The 24,725-nt window shown below is 42.0% G+C and overlaps 1 protein-coding gene across 2 annotated transcripts in view; it reads right to left on the bottom strand.

Moving 5' to 3' along the window:
* SLC44A3 (solute carrier family 44 member 3) overlaps positions 1 to 24,725 on the bottom strand; it is a 99,847-nt gene that overhangs the window by 74,427 nt on the left and 695 nt on the right. For both annotated transcript variants that reach the window (XM_072644066.1, XM_072644067.1), the window contains exons 2-5: positions 24,381 to 24,488; positions 20,855 to 20,997; positions 15,551 to 15,687; positions 14,589 to 14,682 (exon numbers count right to left, since the gene is read on the bottom strand). In XM_072644066.1, coding sequence (XP_072500167.1) covers positions 14,589 to 14,682; positions 15,551 to 15,687; positions 20,855 to 20,997; positions 24,381 to 24,488 — 482 coding nt within the window. The remainder of the gene's footprint in view (positions 1 to 14,588; positions 14,683 to 15,550; positions 15,688 to 20,854; positions 20,998 to 24,380; positions 24,489 to 24,725) is intronic.

Genomic DNA, 24,725 nt, shown 5'->3' with positions numbered 1-24,725 from the left:
ATTTGCCTTTTGTTTCTCATACCACAGCTTTCCCCTTGGCAAACAAATGCACCAAAGCAAAATCAACTGATACGGTGCCAACATGCAACAGTGTGTACTGAATTCTGCACCTCCAGCTCCCCAGCTATACACTGCAGGGAGAGAGGTGGGTTTCATCATCAGTCTTTCAGAACTGAGACTGTCATTAAAATTTCTAAATGTTTAACTGCCTTTTAGCGTTATGATCAATATACTGTGTACACTGTTCTCATGGTTATTCTTTCTTTACCTCTACCATGGGAATCTCATCCATCCCCTTGGATTACCATCTCTAAGCAGATGATTTCCAGATTATTTATTGTCCTTCAATACTAGCAATCTGCTGGTCATCTCCAACCTAGATATCCCTATCCCATCAGCATCTCAGACTTCACACACCCCAAGCTGAACTCAGTATCTTTTACCAAAACCTTCTCTTCTTCTAAACTTCTCTGTTTCTACTGAGGGTACCATCATCTTCCCAGTTCATAACTTCAGAGTTATTTGCTTGTCCTTCTCCCTTATGTCTAATTACTTGGCAAGTCCCACCAATTAAAACTCTACGACTCAGATGCATCTATCAGACTTAATAAACTACCACACCAGTTTAGGTCCCTATCATTCATTTCTGGCCTACCACTGTAGCCCCCTAATTTTGGCCTGTAGATTCATCCATCTTCAAGTCATCCTCCACACAGCTGTCAAAATATTATTCCTAAAGCATAGCTCTGACCATATTATTTCATTCCCTCTCTTTGATAAACTCCTCATGGTTAATCTTCCATTTCCTGTGGAGTAGGAGCTATCTCATTCTTCAGCAAAGCACAGGAGCATATTCTCTTGCATGTTTCTGGATAGATACATGTGTGGTTCAGCATTAGGGCATTTTGGAGATGATAAATTCCCTGGTTGCTTCCAGGTGACCCACTGCTGAAAGGACTTGGTATTCTAGTACCATACAGTAAACCTTAAGTATTCTCTTGGTCATTCTCCCTCCTCATGACAGTTGCCGGGGCAGAGTGCTATGACAGTGAAAAGAGCTAGTTTCTGGCTGGCACTATTGATTTTGACTTTTCAGGTGAATTCTAGGGGGCTCTGGAGTTACCATTGGTGCAGCAAGGAGGCAGGAGGGGAATCTGAAGCAGCTCCAATAGCATTCTTGAAGGGGATAGCCACAGATAAGAAAGGAAGAGCTCAAGCCTCGTCATTCTGCCTGCAGAGGTGTAAGGATAGTGCTGAGTCGAGGTGAAGTGTGAAATGTTTAGTCACCAGTACTGCAAATTGCTTTATATTTTGACTGTAACAGTAGTTATAAGTTAAATTACTGAATTTGTTTCATTCTGTTCATTCATGCTTATGGCATATCCTGTATTTAGCATTCCTTTGGTGTGTAGGAATAAATTATCTGTCCCACAACTAATTTATATGATGCACATTATATACATATATACATACATATATGCATATGTATAGATATACACACATAGATACATATAAATATTATACACATTACACCCTCCTCACTAGATATGAGCCATTCCATAAACTTTAAGTAATTTTTTCCCTAGAGTGTTGGGCTGGCAGAATTAACATGTTTAAGAATTTGAGAAAGGAGTTCCTAACCCCTTTAACTGGAGATGTGCTGCTCCTAGGACTGAACCCAGTCCAAACTACCTCAGTACAAAACAGTGAGTGGAGTAAGTGTCCCAGGTCCTGTGGGTCCAGGAGTGATTCCTCAGTACTAGTTCTACTAGTTTCCCAAAAGCTTCCTCTCTCACTCCCTGCCAACACCTCAGTGCCTAGAATGCAATCCCCCCTCCCCTCTGCCATTCAGATTCCTTATCTTCCCTCCAAAGCTTGACTTTATGAAACCTTCCATGATTCTCCCAAATGTTAGGGCTCTCTGCTTCCTCAAACTACCTTGCCTTCGTCTATGTACGGATGATATCTCCCCAGAAGAACTGTAAGGTTCTTGAGGACAGGGACTGATTTGTTTTTACCTCTGCATTCTCAATGTCCTGCATATAGGAAGTATTCAATAAGCCTTTGATGCACTAAATGAGGAGTCTGTAACATATACAGGTGTTTAATATATAATATAATATAATACATAATCCAATCCATCAATGAACAAGGAAGGCAGTAGTTGGGCATAAGTGATGCCATAGCCAAACTATCACTATATGCAAAATGCTTAGAGTTTTGTTTTTTTCAGAGAAGCCACTCAGAAAAACCAAGGTACCAACCACTCTAACTCCACTGACCTTGAGCCTGGACTGGTCTCCTTTTCATGTTAAGCTCATTCACATCCTAAGGGGAACTGAGAGATCTGTAAACCAGTCTAGGGTGCTATTTCCCCTCCTTTCTCGTACTTACACTTCTTTCTCATCTCATTCTCAGTCATGACTTTGCCTCTACCTCCTAAACCACTAGTCTATCTGTCTGGTCTCTTTTCTCTCCCCTAACTCCTTTTTCTTTCTCCTCCTATTCAACACCACAGGAAGACCATCCATCATACTGTGGCTGCAGGTGTGGCCAATGAGTTGATTTCTTTTGCTTGACTTTATACATGTTATGTGGGAAGATATCTATTTGGTGGAGATGGCAGACAAAGAAAGGGGCAGTGGGGGTGGGTATCCCTCCCAAAAGGGATCAATGAAACATTTAAAAATTCACATGAAACAAAGAGTAGTACAGAAGAGGACATTGAGCAATTTTGTCATTACTTTGATAACTTATACTTATGTATGTATATGTAAAAATTTCATGTAGGATAAGGATTGATCCTGTGACTTCACTAGCATATGGAATTCCTGGATCAGGAAACTCCCTCTATCAATGAAGTTCAGCAACTTTGCTGCAACTTCAGTTTCAGAGCATAATCTGAGAAAGTATGTGTGTGTGCATGTGTACATCAAAGGACTCAAAGACTAAAGGGCTAAGAAATTAGGATGTTTAAGGGAGCATTAACACCAATACTGAAGTGCCTTCCTTAAGAACAGAAGTTGGAAAAGAAAGGAAAACAGGGAGACAGGTACTGAACTCCTTAAGAAAAGAGAAAGGCAGCACCTGCCAGCAAGAATAAGATAGCCTGGCATGCATTTGACTATTTGCTGCCAAAATCCACAAGCTTATATACATTTTTGTACCTGAACTTTTAGAGACTCTGTGATGTAACTTTTTTAAAAAACCTGTGATGTGTGTTCATTCTCTTGGGCCCGTAAGAAAACTGTATACGTCTGTGTTTTATATAAGAGTGGTCTACTTTTAAGCAGTGTTTATATTGGACCATGTTGTAAATGTAACTGAATGACCATTTGTACACTGTATATTGTAATCGGTTACTTAATGTAAACTCATTTTCAATGTGTTCTTGGTTGTTACTCTTACCTGCCTGAAAAAAAAATATACCAAAGAGTTATACTGTATGGATTATTTGCTTGCAATTGGACAAGTTTAAGAATAACAAAATGTAAAATAAATTTCTCGAGTTAAAAAAAAAAGAAAAGAGGAATAACTGGGAGGCCGGTAGATAAAGGACAATAATATCAACAGTTAGCATTTCCATAGTGCTGTAAGGTTTGCAAAGGGCTTTACAAACAGTGTCTCATTTGATCCTTACAACAATCCTGGGAAGTGGGTGCTATTATCAGAACCACTTTCCAGATGAGAAATTGAGGCAGCGAAAGGTTAAGTGCCTAGTTCAGGGTCACACAGCTCGGAAGTATCTGGGACTGGATTTGAACTCAGGTCTCCCTGAATCCATGTCCAGTGCTCTATCTGCTATGTCACCTTGCTGCCTCTAGGATGTGGCTTGGGTGATGTATTTCACAGAACTGGCCAAATGATGGCAGTAAAGGGAGAATCTGAAGGTTGCACTGGGGAATGAGGAGTGCTGCGACCCCACCCCCCAGGGTCAATGCTCTCTCTGCCATTGGCATAACCTTCCTTGCCCTATGTCCCCATCAGTGATGTTTAACCATGAAAAGAGCATCAGTTTCCTGAAAAGGAGTGGTCTTTCTTTTGTAGTCCCTCCTGTAAGTATCCTGGGACTAATGAGAAAGTTCACCAGGGGAAGGGAGTTGGTGATCATGGTTGTGAGTCTGGGAAGAAAAAACCTAAAATCTTGTTGCTGAATGAAGTTTGGGGGCAATGAGACATGGGTAAGGAGATCGAGCAGAGACTGCTCTAGGAGACAAGTCATCCACTGGATGTGGCACTGGCCATTAAACCTGAGGGTGACTTCTCCCCCTTCCAACTACCCAGACAGAGATTTTGTCACCTAGACCTTGTTACCCCCTTTATACAGATCTTTAACCTGGTAACAGGTTAAACAGCTTGTGCATATGTGTGTGTATGTATGTGGGGGAGGGCCTTTGGTTGTTGTTTAATTAATGTTTTCCATAGCTTTACTGAGTATGGTTGTAAATGAGTGTGCTAAGGGAGGAGGGATATCTCTGAGAAATTCTGTTTCACAGAGCACACAAGCTAAGATATCATATCCTGGCTTGGCTCACATCATTAGATTGTAAACTTCTTAAGGGCAGAGACTGTTCTGGTCTCTTTTGTATCCCCATGCTGGACACACTGTAGGTACTTAATGGCTAACTGACTGATTGGTGGTCAAGGGGACTATCTGAGTGCTGAGAATCCGGGACTCTCTCTGTTCTTCAGAGCACAAGCTTGTCTTTCATCTCACTGTCTGTAACAGACAAGTGGGGTTCTCTGCCAGGCAGACCCCCATAAGTAGATGTCCCTCTTTGCCCCAGTCTCTAGTGAGGGAGGGAAAAAGGGAGATTGAACAGAAGACTAGAAGAGAAAGTCCCAGCTCAGCTGGACAGAGGAGTCTAAGACGTTTTCCATATCACTGCTTTCAGATAGAGAGGAACAGGACTGAGGACACAGAAACTTCCTTAGGGAGTAGAGGTAAGACATATTTTTCCCCTCTCTAGTTCTTGGATGCACTCAACTGTGGAGTATGATAAGCACTTCGTCAAACATTATCTTTCTAACTGTCCCAATGGCATCATTTTAATATTCTCTCATGTACTGTCTTGTTCACTATCAGTCCTATGTAATAGGCTGTAAGCATCTGGCAGGAAGTATGTGTGTGTGTGTGTGTGTGTGCGTGTGCATGTGCGTGTGCGTGTGCGTGTCTCTAGCAAAGTGCTTACATTAAGCACTCAGGTATTTTGGTAACTGATTAGCCTAGTCACTGAAGAGGAAGAAGAGGTATTAAGGCAAGAGAGAGACCAGCTTGCTCACTTCCACACCAATTTGCTTTCCCTTTTCCAAACTAATAAAAATTTTACCAAATTCACTGGGCAATAATTTGTACAATTGCTACCTTGTCCTCTGTGAAGCCTCTCTGATTTTGCCTTTATGAGAGCTCTCTTCTCCTTCAGTTTCCCCTGTATTATAATTATTTGTGCCCATGTTGTATCCCTCAATGGAATGTAAGTTCTTTGAAGGTAGGAATCTTATCATCTGTGTCTTTGTATCTACTTAATGCCTTCGACTTAACAGTTAACATGGGAAATTCCCAGTTTGGGAACTTTGCACCCAATGATGATGGAAGCCCATTTATGACTTAATAGGTAAGACCTAAAGATAGTGATGCAGTGCAGTTTTGGAATCGCTCAGAGTAGAATTATCTTACAGAGTTCCTAGTTGCTTGGCATTGCCGCTCTCTGTACCCTAGATTTTCTGGGATACATGGAGAAGCAAGTAATAGAGGGAAAAGCAAGGCCTTGCCTGAAGAGTCCCTAAAGGACCCAGGTACATGCAAGGACCCAGTCCTGGTCACCATGTACGCCTTAGGGGTCAATATCTACAAACAGAGCCCTACAGCCTGACTCAGAGAATCCTGATCGACTCTTCTATGCGCACCTATGTCCACCATGACTCTGGAAGAGTTGGAAACCAGATATACTGGTAGCTCCTGCAAAAACAAAATTTCTGGAAGTATAAGAAGCTGGACAGGAACAAGAAAGCGATAGAAAGTTAGGGGGGAACAGCATCCCCAGGACAGATATAGCCCTGAGGGAGGAGTCACTGGTCCCTCCCCAAACATGCATCTCTGGCCCAAGACAAGCTGGAGGGAGGGATATAGAGAAAAGATTTTTCTCCCAAGGACTTTTCCAAAAAAGCAAGAACTGGAAGATGCTATCTTCTTGCCTTATCTTTCCTGGGCCATAATTCCTTGAATTCCACCCTCATAATTACTTTCCTAGATTCTTAGCAGTTCTTTAGTTTTCTACACAAGGGTAGCTGGTGCTAGCCCAACTGCCTGCCAAATTCTTCTGCCCCCACTTTTTGAAGCACAGATTGAGGGTGGGACCAAAAGCCCTGAACAGATGAAGAAACAACTCCCAGGAGATTCTTTGGTAGCAAAACGGCCCCAAACAAAAAAGGTCTCAAGAGTAGTCAGAGACCTAAAAGTTAAATGACTTGCCTAGAGTCACACCTTGAGTCAACGTGAGAGGTCATATCTGAACCCACAATTCAAAGATAAGCATTCCATCCACTACACTGAATTGTTGCTCATGTAGGCTGCCTTGAATTGCTGTTTGAGGAAAAAGGATAAACAGAAATCATAATAACATATAATAGGAAACAATGGTGTACAAATATGGTATCTGTAAATTATAAACAATGAAAAAACCAGAACTCTAATTCTTTCACTTATATTCTTAAAATTGGAAGTCCTACACAGCACCAGACATGGAGGGATACTCTAAGATGGAAGAAGATAGGCACCAGTGCTATCTGCTGAGCCAAGTTTCCATTACTGAGCAAAGAGATTTTGTCTCTTAAACCTGGAGGGTGTCCTTGATACTTGGGCATTGCTGGAAAGGGTGTATTAGCCATCCCAGGGACCGATAAAGAAGGAGAAAACAATTGGCTTAGTCAGAGAAAGGTATTTGGAAAATGTCCTCTGGTGCCACAGTCAAACATCTCAAGTTTAACCGTCTCCCAGTCTTGCCAGTTTTAGGTCAGGATAAGATTTTTACCTCTCAAAAAAATAAAAAACACCCTAGCAGAACAACCCAAAATAAAACTCCCCACTCCACCTGGGCAGAGAAGGGAACAGAATTGTGGAGATAATCTTGGTCCCCTTCAGCTCATTCGATAGACAGGGAACTGGATTTGTTCATCTTGGACTTTACCTAAGGAGTTAAAATTAGGAGACTAATGTCTACAGGAGAGCAGTGGTATCATGGGATAGCTTCAATGCATGATAGAGGGCATTCTTTTTCACCAGCACGGGATTAGATGGCATAATTCATTCTTCTGGCAAGATATCCACCTGGACTTCAACTATTAGTTTTGTTCTGAATTTAATATACCCATGTCTAATCAACAGAAAAAAGCTACACACACACACATTTACAGGTCACTGGATAGAATGCTGAAAGGCCCATGTCTGAATCCCACATCACAAGCTTACTAAGCTGGGGGATGCTGGGCAAGTCACTTTATGAGTCTCAGTTTCCTCATTTGCAAAATGGGGATAGCAACTACCTCCCAGGGTTGTTGTTGGGATCAAATGAGATAACATACATTAAGCACTTGCAAACATTAAAATATATACAGATACATATGTGTATATATACATATATATGCATATATGTGTGCATGTGTACACACACAACACAGAGAAGAGTTGTCACCACAACTGTGTAGGAAAAGAGAAATGTAAGCCAAAGGTAATTCTCCATAAGTTTCCTATAAGTTATAGAACAAATTCTCATTTGTATTCATCATGGAAGTACTTGACTGGGATTCTCCCTGTTCAGTTGTTTCATACTTGTCTTACTCTTCATGACCCCATTTAAGGCTTTCTTGGCAAAAATACTGGAGGGGTTGGCCACTCCCTTCTCCAGCTCATTTTACAGATGAGGAAACTGAGGCAAACAGGGTAAAGTGGCTTGCCCAGGGTCACACACCTAGTAAGTGTCTCAAATCACATTTGAACTCAGGTTCTCTTGACCCCTTGGGATATCTCTAGATTGAAGAAATCACAGGGCCATTCAAAGAAAAGAGAGTCCCAAACAGCAGGACTTCAGAAAGACTTGGTTGAGGACACGGAGCAAACATACTTATCACTTGTCATTGATTTATTTTGTTCTATTTTGTTAAATGCTAATAATGGTTTCCATTAAGAGTTCATTCCTTATTTTTGTGTACTTATTTTGTAGTTTTTGGTGATAGTTATTAAGTTTATAACAAAAAAAAAAAATGAAAATAAAAAAACCGAAGGGCATCGCCCCAAACCCTCCTGTAGTGTTCAGATCCAATGCTCAGCCAGAAGTTCAAGTTCAGTTTGCCCTGGTTAAATTCCAACTTTAAAAACTCCATTGTCCTGCAGTTGTTTCCCCAGCTTCAGTTACAAGCAGTGCTGTTTTTATTTCTTTGTCTTCAGCTGTTGTATAACTTTGCTGTGAGCTCTTAAGACGCTTGTTATTTTCTTCCCCAGCACGGCTCTATTTCACCAGTGTATGTTTGACATCTCAGAATCTTTAGAAGATGACATTCCCAAGAAATGGAGTGCTTTGCTCTCCTCCCCAACAACTCTCCCTGTCTCTTAAATTTACTGGGAACAAATGGCACTGACTTTAAAAGAATTAGCACAAGACCAGCTCCAGTCACCTTTGACCTGCAATTCTATTACTGAATGCCTATGATGTGTTTGGTTTTTCCATTACTTCTCTTTAAGATATCGATATTTCTCAGGTATTTCACACAAACGGAATGCAGAGACACTTTTAGCTATGATGGGAATAAGAGGGGGTAGGATCGCTGTTTGGGGTGCATAGGATAACGACATCAGATTGGGAGAAGACAGAACTCTTCAACTTATATTTTTGCTTTTGTTTTCTCTGAGAAGATGAATGGTCTTTGGATTGAAAATACAGAACAAAAGTCACTAACAGAGGGTTGAAACCCAAAATGAATAGGGAGATAGTAAGAAAGGACCTAACTTGATGACTTCAACTTACCAGACAAATGATTTATACCCCTATGGACCCAAAAAGCTGGCAGACGATTACTGAATCACTGGAAATGATCTTTGGAAGATTATAGAAATTGTTTTTTTGGTAGTGGTGGGGGTAATGCAAAGGGAAGGAGATATAACTAGATCTGTCTGTGCTGCAAAAACAAAGAGTATTAATAAAATTTTTTTCTAAAAGAAAGAAATATTATGGAGAGTGGAAGAGGTGTCACAGGACCAAAAGCGCAAATACTTCAATTTTCAAAAAGAAAAGAGTATAAGGTTTGTATACTGTAGACCAGTGAGCTTGACTTCGATTCCAGATAAAATTTATAAAATGTTATTAAAGGGATGGTTAGTGAATACTTAGAAAAGAAAGCAGTGATCACAAAGAGCTAGCATGAGCTTCATGGAGAATGTGACATTTTCTTTTTTGATGTGGTTACCTGATTAGTAGATTTAGGGAATGCTGTTGATAACAGTTTAGCTAGATTCGAGTAAAGCATTTAGAACTGAGAGTAAACAGAACATAGTAGATAGAAAGGTGGCCTCAAAGCCAGGAAGACTCAGGTTCAGATCCTGCCTCAGACACATACAGATGATTATGCGACCCCTGGGCAAATCATTTAACCTCTTGGGGCTCCAAGCAATCTTCTAAGAATCTAAGCCATAGAGAGGGTGCTGACCTGCACTGGTGCATTTCTTTTCTGGAATTAATCAACAAAATCACAGATTCAGTTCCAATCACTATTTGATGCTGACAAAACCTATTCTTGTGGATAAAATGAAGAGATATACCATTCACAGAGCAAGCCAGCCACCCTACGTGAAGCAGCAAGATCCCTGAGGGAGAGATGGGAGGCAGCACATGAGAGAGAAATCAAACCACCACTAGCACCTTGACCACCATCTCCCCCTTGACTCTGGTTGGGATGGTCCAGGACCCTGAACCAAAGAGCCCTGGAAATAGCAGCCATCATTGAGAGGAGAAAATACTGTAAATATGGCGCCCACTTTCCTCATCACCAACTACCTCCAAAAGGCATTTAAATGCAAGAACCCTGGGAATGGCAGCACCCTCTACTGGTGGCAGTCCTACTTCCAGCTCAGCCTTCACAACCATCATTCAGGGAAGGAAGCGCTGTTGACAATGGACCAGTCATCTTCACCAAATGCTAACCAACTGCCACTTTCAGGGGCTGCCAAGACAGACTAGCTGAAGTTAAACAGCAAGATTGCCTGAAGGAGAGACAGAAGGCTACTTGGGTCAGGCAAGCTGAATTACTACCTTCACCTTGATCACCATCTTCCCTCAGGCCCCATGGTAGTCAGGTCAGGACACTGAGCCCAAGACTTTTTAGAATAGCAATGCTTCCAGTCCAATGTCAACAGCTAGGATTCTGGGAAGCAACCCTTGTGTAGATGCAGTCTTTCAATTAATTCCTCCTTCAAGTGTGATCTTCAAGTGTTATCAAGTCACATCTAATAGAGACCCAGAAAAGAAAGTGTTTGTCCCCAAAGGCCTTGGTATGGTCAAATGGCGCAACATCGGAAAAGGACGTGATTTTTTGGGTTAAATACACTGAAGAAGAGGCATGACCCTCTGCTTTGTGGCTGCACCCCAAAGATGTGGATCTTTTCTATCTGACTTGAAGCCTTCCATACATGTTTTCTCTTCCACTAGAAGGTGAGCTCCTTGAGAGATGGCACTGTCTTAGTTTTCTTTCTGTTTCCTCAGTGCTTTGCTTGCCATTGTTTAGTCATTTTCAGTTGTGTCTGATTCTTTGTTGCCCTATTTGGGATTTTTCTGGCAGAGATACTGGAGCAGTTTGCCATTTCTTTCTCTAGCTCAGGAAACCCGAGGCAAGCAGGGTTAAATGACCTGCGCAGGATCATACAGCTAGTAAGTGTCTGAGGCCATCTTTGAACTCAAGAAAATGAGTCTTCCAACTCTAGGCCTGGTGCTCTATCTACTGTGCCACCTAGCTGCATATCCCACCTGAAGTTGGTAACTGTTCTGTAACTAGCATTACAGGGGACAGATTGGTTGGACAACGTAACAGCACAATTTCACAACTTTGACAGTGGGGTCTGTCGACAGCATAATACAAATACTTGTCCTTCAATGAAACTGTGATCTTATCAGTGAGAACTCTGCCTCACCCACCGCATCAAATCATATCTGGGAGCCTAGTACAGAAGAAATAGGGTTGGACTTAGAATCCAAAGACCAGGGTTCAAATGATTAATTAGCTGGCTTCAAGGAAGTTCTAAGTCACTTACCACCCCCCCCCCTTAATTCCTCTCTCCCCCATCCTCAGTTTCCTTATCTGTAAAATTGGACTCAGTGACCTCTAAGGTAATTTCTAGTTTTAAATCTATGATCCTATGATTTTTAAGGTCCCTCCCACCAGGATTCCAATCTCTTCATGTCTTTTTGTCCTTTGCTCTTGTTACATGACTGCCCCCTTCCTCTTCTGGGCACACAAGACTTGGCTGGTATCTCTGATGCTTCTTCTGGCCTGTAAGGGACGATGGGTTAAATCCTACAGCTGACTTATTCTCCCCGTGCATCTTTCTTTGGCCTTCTAGGTCACGTCCCGTTGGAATTCCTCTAAGCCCATAGTGTTCCATGACTCCTAGCCATGGGAGCCAGGAGCACTGGGAGAAAAGTATTGCTGGAAAAATGGACTTTTGTGGGTAGGAAGAAGAAGTTTGGAATCCCTGAAGTACTGAGTAGTTTCTGAAACGTTGTTTGGGGCCTCGCTCACTGTCCATCTGTAGCATTTGGCCAAGATGGGTGTATTGATGGATTAACTAACTCACCAGGTTGTTTAGCCAGGAGACTTAGTGGATAGAACACTAAACGTGCAGGCAGAATGATCTAAATTCAAATCCTATCACAGACACTTACTAGCTATGTGACTCTCGACAAGTTACTGAAACGAAACCTCTTGCTGACTCAGTTTCCTCAACTATAAAATGGGGATAATAATAACTCCTACTTCCCAGGGTTGTGAGGATCAAATAAGATAACAGACGCAAAGGACTCTGCCAACATTACAACACCCTATAAATGTGGACTAGTGATTTATTTGGTCCAGGGAATTCTCAGGTAACTCTCTACCAATGCTGGACAGCACCTTTTCTATAACTTTTAACTTATAGTTTTAGAGAGTTGCACAGGCTTCAACATTAAGGAACTTGTCCAGGGTCACAATATGACTGTATGTCAGAGAAAGGACTTGAATCTAGCTTTTCTTGACTCTAAGGCCAGCTCTCTACTACTACTAACTACTACTAACTACCACTACTATCACTACTAGTACTACTACTACTACTAGTACTACTGCTACTGCTGCTGCTGCTGCTGCTACTACTACTACCACCTACTAATGTTTACATGGTGCTTACTATGTGTTGCGCACTGTGCTAGTATCTATAGATATCACACTATACTGTACAGTTGTTTCAGTTGTGTCTGACTCTTCCTGAGCCCATTTCAAGTATTCTTGGCAAAGATGCTGGAGTGGTTTGCCATTTCCCTCTTCAGATCATTTTACAGTTGAGGAAACTGAGGCAAACCGTTAAGTGACTTGCCCAGGGTCACACAGCTCCTAAGTGTCTGAGGCCAGATCTGAACTCAGGAAGATGAGTCTTCCTGACCCTAGGCCCAGAACCCTATCCACTGTGCCACCTAGCTGTCCATCACACCATACTACAGTATCTGTATTTTATAACCTGACCACCAGCACCTACACCTCAAAGTCTGACCAGTGTAGACATTCTTTTATCCATTTGTTTTTTTGTTTTTTCAGCAAACACTGCTTGGTCTATCTCCCCTTCTGAAAAAAAGTTTGACTCCTTCCATAATTATTTCCTGATAGAAATATCATCTTCACCTCTCAAACTGAACTCTTTTGCTACAAAAAGTCAATCTCTTTCAATTGGCTGTGGATCTAAGGCCTAATTGAGGTAATAATATATTAATGACGCTATTGTGAAATACCATTGTTCAAGGTAACTCTATAAAGGGTGTGCCTATAAACAAAGCAGCCTTGGGCAGATGGTAAAGGAGGCATTTACTATCTCTGATGATCAGCGGTCGGTCGCACTATCATAGGGGAGAAGAGGAGGGGTTCTCTCCTCCCCTACTCCTGCTCAGTGAAGGGGGTCACAGGATGAGTGGGGAGAACCAAACACCTTCTCCCTTGTGCTATCCAACATCTTGTTGCCTAATGGTTTGGTTTAACTCCTATTAGCTTCTTAGCTGGGTGACCTTCGCCATGAAACTGATGCACCCTGAGCTCTGTTTTCTAAACTGCAAAAGCAGAGACTGCTCTGTGCCCTATGGAATGCTCCTGGTAATCACGGTCTAACCTTCTCCCAAGGGCGGGGGAACTTACCTCTGTGTATCTTTTCAAAGTACCGAGTACAGGGCCTGACTCAAGCACACACTCTGTGAAGACTATAGTGTAACAGTTCTCAATGTGTGGTCCCCAGATAGGGGTCCAGGGACCCTGTCAGGGATCCTCAAGGTAAAAACGATTTTCATCATATTAAGATGTTATTTGCATATTAGATACACTTTCTTTTTCCAATTACATATCTGGCTGAGATCATATTTTCTTTATATACTTCAACTAAAACAAGAGATTGAATGCAGAAGCAGATATGAGAACCTGGATTATCTTCCATTAAACTAGACATTAAAGAGAATTACAAAAATATATAAAACAATGCCATTCTTCTCTTTACTTCTTTCCTTTTGGAAAGCACAGTTACTTGCATAAAAATATACTATTTATGTTATGTAATATTGTTTGTAATGATTATTTTAAACAAATTAATAAATATTTAAATTTGAATCCCTTTTAATTTCTAGTATGGTAAATATATAACCTACATAAACCAAAATTCTTTGGGATTCTCAGTTTTTAAGAGTGTATAAAGGGGTCTTGAGATTAAAAAAAATATTGAGAAGTGCTATTGTAGCACAACAGAAATAGATTAGAAATCCACCAACAGCCCTGGATCTGCCTCTTTCTTGTAGTGTAACCTTGGATAAGTCACTTCTTTATTCTCCATTTCATTTTATACATTTGTAAGATTGAGAGATGGACAAGATCAGAGGTGCCAAACATTTGCCCCCAACATTCCCAAGTGGGGCTTGAACCAAAATAAAGGGAAATATTTAACAATAAAGCTGGATAATATTAATATGTGGTATTCTAAGTCAATATGTGGCCTGCAGGGATCCTTGTGTATGGTTTAGTGGTTTCCACTTCTATTTTGGGTTTGACACCACTTGAAACGAAATACAAATTCAGGCATGCTATCTGACTTGGCGCTGGCTTTAAGGTAAGAAGACCCCAAATAAAATTCTAACTTTGGTACTTATCTACTACTCTGGTGATTTTGGATCAATCAATCAATCAATCAATTTAATCTCAATGAGCCTCAGGTTCTGTAAAGTCGGACCTTGGACTTGATGGCATCTGAAGCCCTTTCCAGCTCTCTACAGCTGGAATCTCTCCCACTCTAACAGACTATGATTGTCCAGGCCATGTCTTACCTTGGTGGAACAGGTAGCCTAGGACACAAGGAGGCAGCACTTGGACTTTGGGTATAGTTGACATAATTCAAGTTATAAACACACAGGAAGGATCCTAAAAGCACAAAACATGGAGAGACGAGAATCTGATGAGTTTGGTGGCTTCTGGGGATTTCCGTATTTCTGTGATCTAGCCTGATTTCCTGCCTTGAGGGAAATCTTGTCTAGCAGATGACTGTCCCTCCTTCCAGATATTGTCAAATCCCTTGTTCTGAGGCACTGATTATCCCCTTTACTGAACTACAGGTGAAACAGCAAGTGAGCCTGAGCTAGGAAGAGAGGTTGAGGATGACTGCTGATCAGGACTCTGGGTCAGCTGAGATGTCCCTTCTGCCTATGGCTCTCTTAATGAAGCTGGTTTTTTACACACCCCAGCAGCAGCAGTAGGTATTACGCAGCACAGTTGTGTTGTGCAATAGGATGAATGCTATATTTGGAGGTGGAGACGAGGTTAAACAGCAGTTTATTTGAGGGAAAAAAAAAGATCTGAAGATTTTAGTGGACTGAAAGAGTCATGAGAGTCGGGAAAGCACTGCTGCAAACAAATAAGTATATTTCTCCAGTCTAAATTCAGGGACTTCTCTCTCCTTTCTTCTCTGAATTAACATGATTACCCTCCCTGTCCCTGGTAATAAATCATCTTGCACTGGCCCACCTGGTGAAAGGTAGTAGCATTCTCCATGAGGGAAGAAGTGTTTCCCAGCCTAGAGCACATATACACACAGAGCAACTAATGTGTCAGATAAATCTGGATACACCTGGATGAAACTGGACAAGCTGTAGATAAACCTGTCACCTCTATTATCCAATGCAAGGAAATAAGGCACCCCAAGAAACTCAGCTCACAATGTCCCCCATCATGAAGACAATGGCATGTTATACTTCTCAAGATTCACATGGGCAGGGGAATTTCTAATCCCTACCATTGTTCTTGGCAAAGAGATGGACATCTTCCAGAGTGTCTAACTGTTCCTCAGGACAGCTGGAGACGCAGAGAGCAATGGAATTGATTTTGAGGTCTTTGGATTCCAGATTACAGGAATTCATAAAGAATACATGCCTAGGGAGAGGAGAGAAGAGAATTATGTTTGAGGTCATTTTTCTTATTAATTTTTTACTGCAGCCCTTAAAGTATTTGTGGGCAACTAGGTGGTACAGTGGATGGACTCCTGGGCCTTAAATCAGGAAGACCTGAGTTCAAATTAGGCCTCAGACACCTCTTAGCTGTGTGACTTTGGGCAAATCACTTAACCCTCTGCCTCATAAGCAAAATGGAGCCGAGGAGGAAATGGCAAATCACTCAAGTATCTTTGCCAAGAAGACCCCCAAATGAAGTCCTAGAGAGCTGGACACAACTGAAATTTTTTAAAAAAAAGCATTTATATAGTGGAAGGAATATCGAATTTAGAGTCAGAAGATCTGGGTTCAAACCCTGATGATGTCACTTACTGCCTGTGTGACCTCTGAGTCTGTATTGGGCTTGCTGACTTCTAAGGCCCCTTCTACCTCTAAATCTGAGTCTATGATGCTATGACCTTAATACTGGGCATCAAATAGGAGAATTAACAAAGGTCAGCTGGCTCTAACATTAACATTTCTACTTCCTCAAACTTAACATCTTCACAGAGATATTTGTACTTGTGTGACTCTGGATATGAATTTGTAAAATGAATAGGATGGACTAGATATGGCCAGTAGGTAGCGCAGTGGATAGAGTACCAGTCCTACCAGTCCCAGAGTCAGGAAGACCAGAGTTCAAATCCAGCCTCAGACAATGACTACCTAGGAGATCCTGCAAAAGTCATTTAACCTCTGTTTGGCTCAGATTCCTGAACTCTAAAATTGGAATAATAACAGCACCTACCTCCTAGGGTTGTTTTCAGGATCAAATGGAATAATATTTATAAAGTGCTTGGGACAGCACCTGGCATACAGTAGTCCCTTAATAAATGCTTGTTTCCTTCCTCTTAGATGATCACTAAGATCCCTTTCGGCCTCATGAGTCTGTGATCCAGAGCACAAGCAGCCATTATATATATAGAGCCTGGACACAGTTTGTGGTCAGTTGACTAAAATACAGTTCTATACGGACTTGGTTTCTCTCTCGTTAGAATGTGACCTTGGGAGTAGGGATTACTTCATTCTTTGGGCTTGTGTTTTCAGTATCTAGCACATAAATTCTTGTTGATTGATTACAATAAGTGAGAAGGACAGTGTGATAGAGCTGAAATAAGGCCAACCTTCAGATCCTGCCTCTTACACAGAAGAATAATGTGATTAGAGGGGGGTTGGAGCGGAGGGTACAAGTCACTTTTCTTCTAAATGCCCTGGCAACTTTCTAAAACTAGAAATTTCAATTGAGTTGCTGGTCTGTGTCCGAAGAGGGAATTTCCAGGCTGGCAGCTGCCCACACGAATGAGATCACAGGTCCCAAACTAAAACAAAATATATTTTAAACCTGAGCGTGTTCAAGTAAACTTTCACATAATAACTTTCCACACAGAGGGGAGGGGGAGGGTAGGAAGGTAGGGGAAGGGGGAAGGAATGGGGCAGAGAGGAAACAACCACCTCATTCCTCTTGCATGAAGGCACACACGTGAGTAGACGTGTATAAACCCGTACATATTTTGTGCAGGGCAGCACCAATGTGGCCCTCTCCCCTCCTGCATTCAAAAAACTCTTGGAGTTACATTTGGGTCTTGGTCTGGGGAGAGCAAAGTGCACGTGATTGAGACTGGGCAGAAATATTCCCTCTCCTCCCCTCTCCCTCCCTCCCACTTCAATGCTCCTCTATGCTGCTGATGGGGATGGAAGAGTCTCGAAACCACCAGCAGCTACATTCCTTTCCTTCTGCCTACAGATATACTCAGATCTCTCAGAGTTAAAACAACAACAGAAGCACACATTTCTCTAGACCACAATTCCCTTCTCCAGCACCATGTCCTCAAGCTGTTGTATCTTCTTCTTCATCCTCTTACTGTCAGAGTTCTAAAAAAAGTTGATACTAAACTATCTATTCACTCATTCCTCCATCCCCTAAATTGGGCTTCTCTCCCCAGTTTCCTGAATCTGTTCTTTTCCAGGTCACCAATGGCTTCCTAATTCTCAAATCCAAAAAGCCCCTTTCATGAGCCCTCTTGACCAGTGAGTGAGTGGGAGTGCAGGAGCTACAGTCAGGAAGTTTTTGTTCACTACTGTTGCTGAGTTGTTTTTCGGTCGTGCCTGGTTCTTCATGACCCCATTGGGGGTTTTCTTGGCAAAGATACTAGAGTGGTTTGCCATTTCCTTCTCCAGTCCATTTCATAGATGAAGAAACTGAGGCAAACAGGGTTAAGCGACAGCTAGTAAGTGTCTGAGGCTAGATTTAAAGTCATTTAGATGAGTCTTGATTTCAGGTCCAGTGCTTTACCTACTCTACCTACCACCCAGCCATCCCTTCCCAGCAGTCAGAAAAACCTGAGTTCAAATCCTGCCTCAGACACTTAAGAGCTCTGTGACCCAAGGCTTAACTTCTTTCATCCTCAGGGCTTGGACCTGATGGCTTCTAAGTAAGGTCCCTTCTAGCTTGAAACCTATGCTCCTGTGACTATTCTGTAACCCCTAATCCCATGGACTACCAATGAGTCTTTAACTTTAACCTTCCATGACATGGCTTTCATGTACCTCTGCCCTCTTCTTTTTGGTTTATATCTTTGGCTCTTCTTTCTCTTGCCCTCTGTGTGCATCCCCCAAAGTTCTTTTTTTAAAAAATATTTTATTTTTAATTTATGGGATAAAAGAAGCATTTTCATTACATAGTATAATAATAAAAAGATTGCATATGAAACTGCAAATCTATTACGTACAACTTGTTATTCCTTTTAAAAACATAATAAAGTTATCTCGTAAATTTCTTTCCCCCCCCCACTCCCCCTCACCTCTGAGATGGATACCATTAGACGTGTGTATACATATACACAAACACATACACACAATACATACTTCTAATCATCAGTTCTTTCTTTGGAAACTCACCTCTTTTCTTCTTCCCCCTCCCCCTTTAAACATCTTCTTCTCCTCTATTCATACAATCTTTTGTGGCAATCTAATCTAGTCTCCTGGCTATTTATTTTACAAGAATCTCAAATCTGTTACTCCCAAACTCGTCACTGAACTCTAACCTTGTTTTTCCAACTTCGTGCTGCCCCTTTGGTAATTCAAACTCATTCTGTCCAAAACAGACATCATCTTCCCACCTTGAAAGGCCATCGTGTGAAAGAGAGGTCAAGCTTTATCTGTTTGGCCCCAAGGGGTAAACCAGGAAAAACTTTTTTTTTTTTTTGACAATGAGAACTAGCCCAGAGTAGAATGGATTGCCTTGGGACATTTCCTTGGAATGGAGTGTACTCTCCAACAGTGGAGGTTTTCAAGCAAACAGAGGGTGGCAGCTTGTTGTTTGTGGTTTGTCCTCTGTTCTCAAAGAGGACCATGAGGAAGGTGATGCCATGACTTGCGGTTGAACTGGATTTGAGAGAGGGAGGGCTGTGCAAAGTCAGCAGCCTCACTTTCTCCTCTAGAGCCACTGAATGTTGGGGTATGTTGCAGTGGGATTCCTTTTGGGGGCACAGGTTGGATTAAACAACAGCTGATGTCTTTTCGCACCATGGTGTCCCTCCTAATTTTTCCATTTCTTTTGATGGCTCCACCAAGTTCCCAGTCACACAAGTCCCGATCCTCAGACTTCTCTTTGGCTCTTTCCCCTCCCTCATCTCTGCATGCTGAATCACCTGAAAAGACTTATGGATTCTACCCTCTTGTAAGGCTCAAAAAGACTGCAGCAAGAAACAGCTTTCTGACTGGCCCATCTGTAATCTCTCCTCTCTCCAATCCGTCCTTCACATCACTGTCACAATAACCTTTTTGAATACACAGACCTGATCACACTATTTTTCTGTGCTCCAGTGTTTAATAGCTCCCCATTCCCAAGGGAGTAAAATGCAAAGTCCTTAAATTAAGATTCAAGGCCCTTTACAATTGGGTCCAATTTTTCTTTCCTGCTTTATTTCTTGCTATTCTCCTTTAGCTAACGTGGACATACACTCCCTGTTTTGTGTCTAGAAAAAGCTTATAGTGCTGTCTATTGAAATCATTCTCTTTCGTATTAATATTAGAACTGTTTATATAGATGTCTCACTTCCCTCCCAATTAGATCATATGCTTCTTCAGGGTAAGGCCTATGTCTAGCCAGGGGTAGGGAATCTGCAGCCTTGAGGACACACACGTGGCCCTCTAGGTTCTCAAGTGCAGCCCTTTGATTGAATTCAAACTCATAGAACAAATCCCCTTAATAAAAGAATTTCCCCCCTCAGTCTCACCAAATGGGCTACAATGGAAGGCATCCTTGGAGGTCTTCATGTAGAGTCTGCCTGCAAACCTTATACTGCTACATAATTATTGTGATTACTATTATCCCACTTCTTGTAGGGTGTCTTGTAATGGGGGTTCCTTTCTGGTATGGATTGGGTATGAACAAGATGGCTGAGGTCCCTTCCAACTCTGAAATTCCATGATTCTGTGTAATTTTTCACCTTTTTATCTTCCGTGTAAGTACAGGGTCTTCACCTAGCAGGTGCTGAACCAGTGTTTGCTGAGTTATCAGATTAAACAGATAGGGGTCATAGGACCTAGGTCCAAATCTTGTCTCTGTGATTACTACCTGGGAGACCTTGGGCAAAACACTTAACCACCTTAGGTCTCAGTTTCGCCATCTATAAAAGGAGGGGGTTAGATTAGATGCCACCTGAGGTTCCAGCCAGTTCTAGGTCTACAATCCCATAATGTATAATTAAGGACAGCAAGGTGGCATAGTGAATAGAATTCTGGGCTTGGAGTCAGGAAGGCCTGAGTTCAAATCCAGCCTTAGATACTTTCTAAATATGTGACCCTGGGCAAGTCACTTACCCTTCGTTTGCCTCATTTTCCTCAACTGTGAAATGAGGATAATATGACATCTATATTGCAGGGTTGTTGTAAGGATCAAATGAAATATTTGTGAAGTGTTTAGCGCAGTGCCTGGTACATGGTAGGCTACTGCTGACTCCCTTTCACCTTTCCTCTATAATCCCATGAAATATGGCAGCTTTGCAAAAACACACAGTGCCAAAGAAATAATATCATCAGCACCACCATCTGAGTCAGGGGCAATGATCTCACAGTTACTTAAGAAACTGATGGATGCAGACACTTACTTTCTTTCAGTCATGTCCTGTCCAGAAAGAGGGGCTCCTTCCACAGGGGAGTTCTTCTGGCCGCACACGTTCCCATAGCTGTCATAGCCAAACACCAGTCTTCCTGCAGCTCCAGCTATCACAGAGTAGCCCATGATGAACACCTGCGTAAAACCCAAGGAGAACATGTGGTAAAGTTCAGCCTTATCTTCACAAAACTCACTGCCAGAAATTCTTAAAGAAACATGAGATGTAAAACGGGAAAAATCTCATCACAGAATCACAGATCTAGAGTCGGCAGGAATCTCAGAGGCCAACTAATTCCAAGGCCCACGGATAGTCAATGACATATTCAAAGTCACATAGGTAGTAAGCATCAAGGGCAAGATGTGAACCCAGGTCCTTTGCCTGCAGAGCTGGAGCTCTACCACTCACCATCATCCTAGATCTCTCTTTTCAGTAAGTAGCATTTAACAGGCCCAATTTAATTAGGAACTCTCCATCCTTCGCTATATTCCATATTTCAGCTTCATGGTCCTCCACTAATAATAAGCTAAACTTTTTAATAGCTTTTAAAAGAAATCTGATAATTGGATTTTTGTGACTTTTTTTCATCGAGGTATGGAAAATTTTTCTCCTCACCCAATTTTCCTCAATACCCTGGTAATTTTTAATTTGGACTTGGGAGGCAGGAGGACCTGACTTTGAATTCTACCTCAGTTTCCTCAAATGGGTTCAACAGAAGAAGTACAGGGATAATAATATTTCTGATGTAGGTACACAGAAGAGTGCTGTGAGGATCACTGAGAAAATCGAAATAAAGTATTCTGAGAACTTTAAAGCATTATAGCATACTGTGTTAGTTGTTATTCTTTCCCATGAAGATAACAGATAAATTTCTCTCCCAGTTGTTCCCGGATCACTTATATGAAAGCTGCCCTTCTACCTTCCAATTCTCTGTTTTCTCCATGTCTAGGATTCTCCTTCCTTTGATCTGAATTCAGCCACAGCAAGGCTGGTCAATGCAGACTTTTTATTTATGAAGACAAGACCATTCAAAAAGAAGGGCTAATCAAAGTCAGGACTTCCTCCTACCATAGGAGACGTAGTAGATTCTGAAAGGAGCATCCCTCTCTCTGTTAGCCTCATGACTTTCTGCTTGGACCCTGGTTAGGCACACTGTGCTTAGCCTTAACTAGAGGGAGTTGGCTTGCCCTTTTCCTAGAGCTTTGACTTAGGAAAGTGAAGGCCTTTTCAGCTAAGACTTCTTTCCCAGAATGGAGTTGGAACTGAGGGCTGATGATTAAAATGACCATTCCTGAGAGAAAACAGCTCTGTGCAGGAATCTGTTTGCCTTTAAAGGTAAACAGCACTCTAGAACAATGTGGAAAGACATACAATCGGTGGGGGAAATTAGTGACAAAACTGGAAGGTATGTTACACGACTCTCTCCAGGAAGCCACTACTTAAATGGTCATCATTGCTCCCTCCCTCATTCCCCCCAAAAACCCCAAGAGCCCTCGAAACCCTTACCCTATATTCTATTTTACCTGGAATACATTATTTTCTTTCCATATGTTATGTTTATGATGACAGATTTAGAGCAAGAAAGGGCTTCTGAGGTGATCTAACACAACTCCTTAATTTTACAGATGAGAAAAGTAAGAATTTGAACCCAGATTCTCCGGATTCCAAATTCTGGATTTTTCCACTGTCGTACTAATTGTTCACAACCAATAGCATGATAAAAGGTTTAGAGATGGTAGAGAGCCTAGAAGTCATCTAGTACAACCTTCTCATTTTACAAATTAGGAAACTAAGGCCCAGAAAGGAGGAAGAGAGGTGGCATAGTGGATGGAGTGCTGGCCTTGGAGTCAGCTGAACACACTGACTGCATTCAGATCCTGCCACAGACACTTCACAGCTGTGCCCACCTGGGCAAGTCACTTAACCCCTCTTGGCCTCAGGGTCTTCATTTGTAAAATGGGGATAATAATAGCACCCACTTCACAGGACTTTTGTGACAATCCAATGTGATAGTCCATGTAAAACTCTTTGCAAATCTTAAAGCGTTACATAAAAGTTAGCTATTATTATGACTGTTCTTGTGGACCTAAGGTCACACTGACAGTGGGGAGTGCCTGGATTTGAATTGTACTGACTCCAAATCTAGTCCTCTTCCCTCGGCATCCTTCTGTCTTGTTGGAAACCAATTAGTAGTGTCAACACACATTGTCTTTACCAGTGCTAACTGAGGACAAAAGTGCCACCTGCTCACATTCAACGAGGGCCCCAAGCAATGGGAATCTCATTCCAGGTACACAGGCCTTGGAAGCTTTTCCATCGCTTTCAGAATTAATCATTGACAAGGTAGCAAATGGCATGGTCCCACCAGGTGAGATTAGTCCCTCTTGTTTACAATGAATAAAAGAGCTCTTTTCAGTTACACAAGGTAGATTTTTGAGAAGAGAGAGAGGGAGGAACCCTCTGCAGTAATGTTACAAACTCTTCCAGCAAACATATGGGCTGGCAAGATTAGAGATAGAACCAAATTCACCTTAGCTGGAGAAAGGCCCAGGAATTCCTGAACTTCCATACATACATACTGGAAAGGAGATGAGAGGCAGTTGTGGGAAGGGAGGTGAGGTGGGGTGGGGAATCAGTATCGTTCACCTTAAAGCTGGGGCCAGGGTGTTGTTAACAGTTGGCTGCAGGCACAAAATATCAAAAGGGTGTGTGTCCCGGACAACTCCCAAAAGAGTCACTTGGACACTGTCCCGGGTTTGGTCTCAGTTTTAATTGCCAAGTGAGTAATCAAAATGTGTAAAAATTAGGATTGTGGATTGAGAGCAGGAAGGGAACCCAGAAGCCATTTAGACCAACCCCCTCATTTTACAAATAAGGAAAATGAGGCCCACAGAGTTAAAGTCAGTGACCTAAGGTCACGGAGGTGCTAGATGGTAAAAACCTGGATTCCAACTGCATACACAAATCTAACATACTTCTCAATGTGCCAGAATTCTTTTCACTGATTTCCATTAATCCCAAATCACCTTCTGAAAACCACCTGTGCTCTCAGTCAGTTATCTCTGGTTGTAAGAGTTTAAGCATACATCCGCAGAAAACAAAATGATGACTGGATGACATTATCATCACTTGGCAAAATCCAGTGCCAGCGTCCCTTGGAGAGTCTCCCATTAAGATCTGGCACAAGGCCAACAGGAGAAACTTTCACATGAGTTCAGGCCACAGGAAATTTCCAGCAAGACTCCTCAGGATTAACCATACAACACAATACAATAAAATACACATTAATTAAGCGCCTAATAGGTGCTGTGCTAAGCACTAGCATTTATATTTTTATAAAGCTAATTACAAAAATTATCACTGCGTAATATGTCTGAGCTTAGAACTCACACTTCTAGGTCCTTCCAGGCAGGAGAACCGGAGTTCAAATTTAGGTGCATCATTTCATATAAATCTCTTCCTTCTCGCATTCCTCTTCACCCCCCAAAAACATCCCCTTCCCTCCCATCAACACACTTACCAAACCGACCCAAAAGAGAAAGAACAGGATTAACCAAGCTGAGTCTGTGCATTTTCTGTAAATCTGGGGTCTCCACTGTCTCTGTGCCAGGCCTTCCTCTGCAGAAACCTGCACAGAGAAGGAAAAACACAATGGGGGGGGGGGCGGAAATAAAAAGTAGGAGAGGCTAGAAGAGGATTAGTAACCACGTGGGTCTCAACTTTCCAACCGAACCCCAGGAACTGAAATTGAAAGCTTTAACTCTTCTAACTATTCATCAATAACAGAAATAAATACCAGGAAAAACTGCTGACCCAAGGGAGGGGTGGTTGTTTAGAAATCATTTTTTGAAAGCAGCACTCGCTG

Source organism: Notamacropus eugenii, chromosome 2, assembly GCF_028372415.1.
Source record: "Notamacropus eugenii isolate mMacEug1 chromosome 2, mMacEug1.pri_v2, whole genome shotgun sequence".
Lineage (NCBI taxonomy): Eukaryota > Metazoa > Chordata > Mammalia > Diprotodontia > Macropodidae > Notamacropus > Notamacropus eugenii.
Note: the sequence above shows the minus strand (reverse complement) of the source record. Positions and strands in the feature narration are given on the sequence as shown.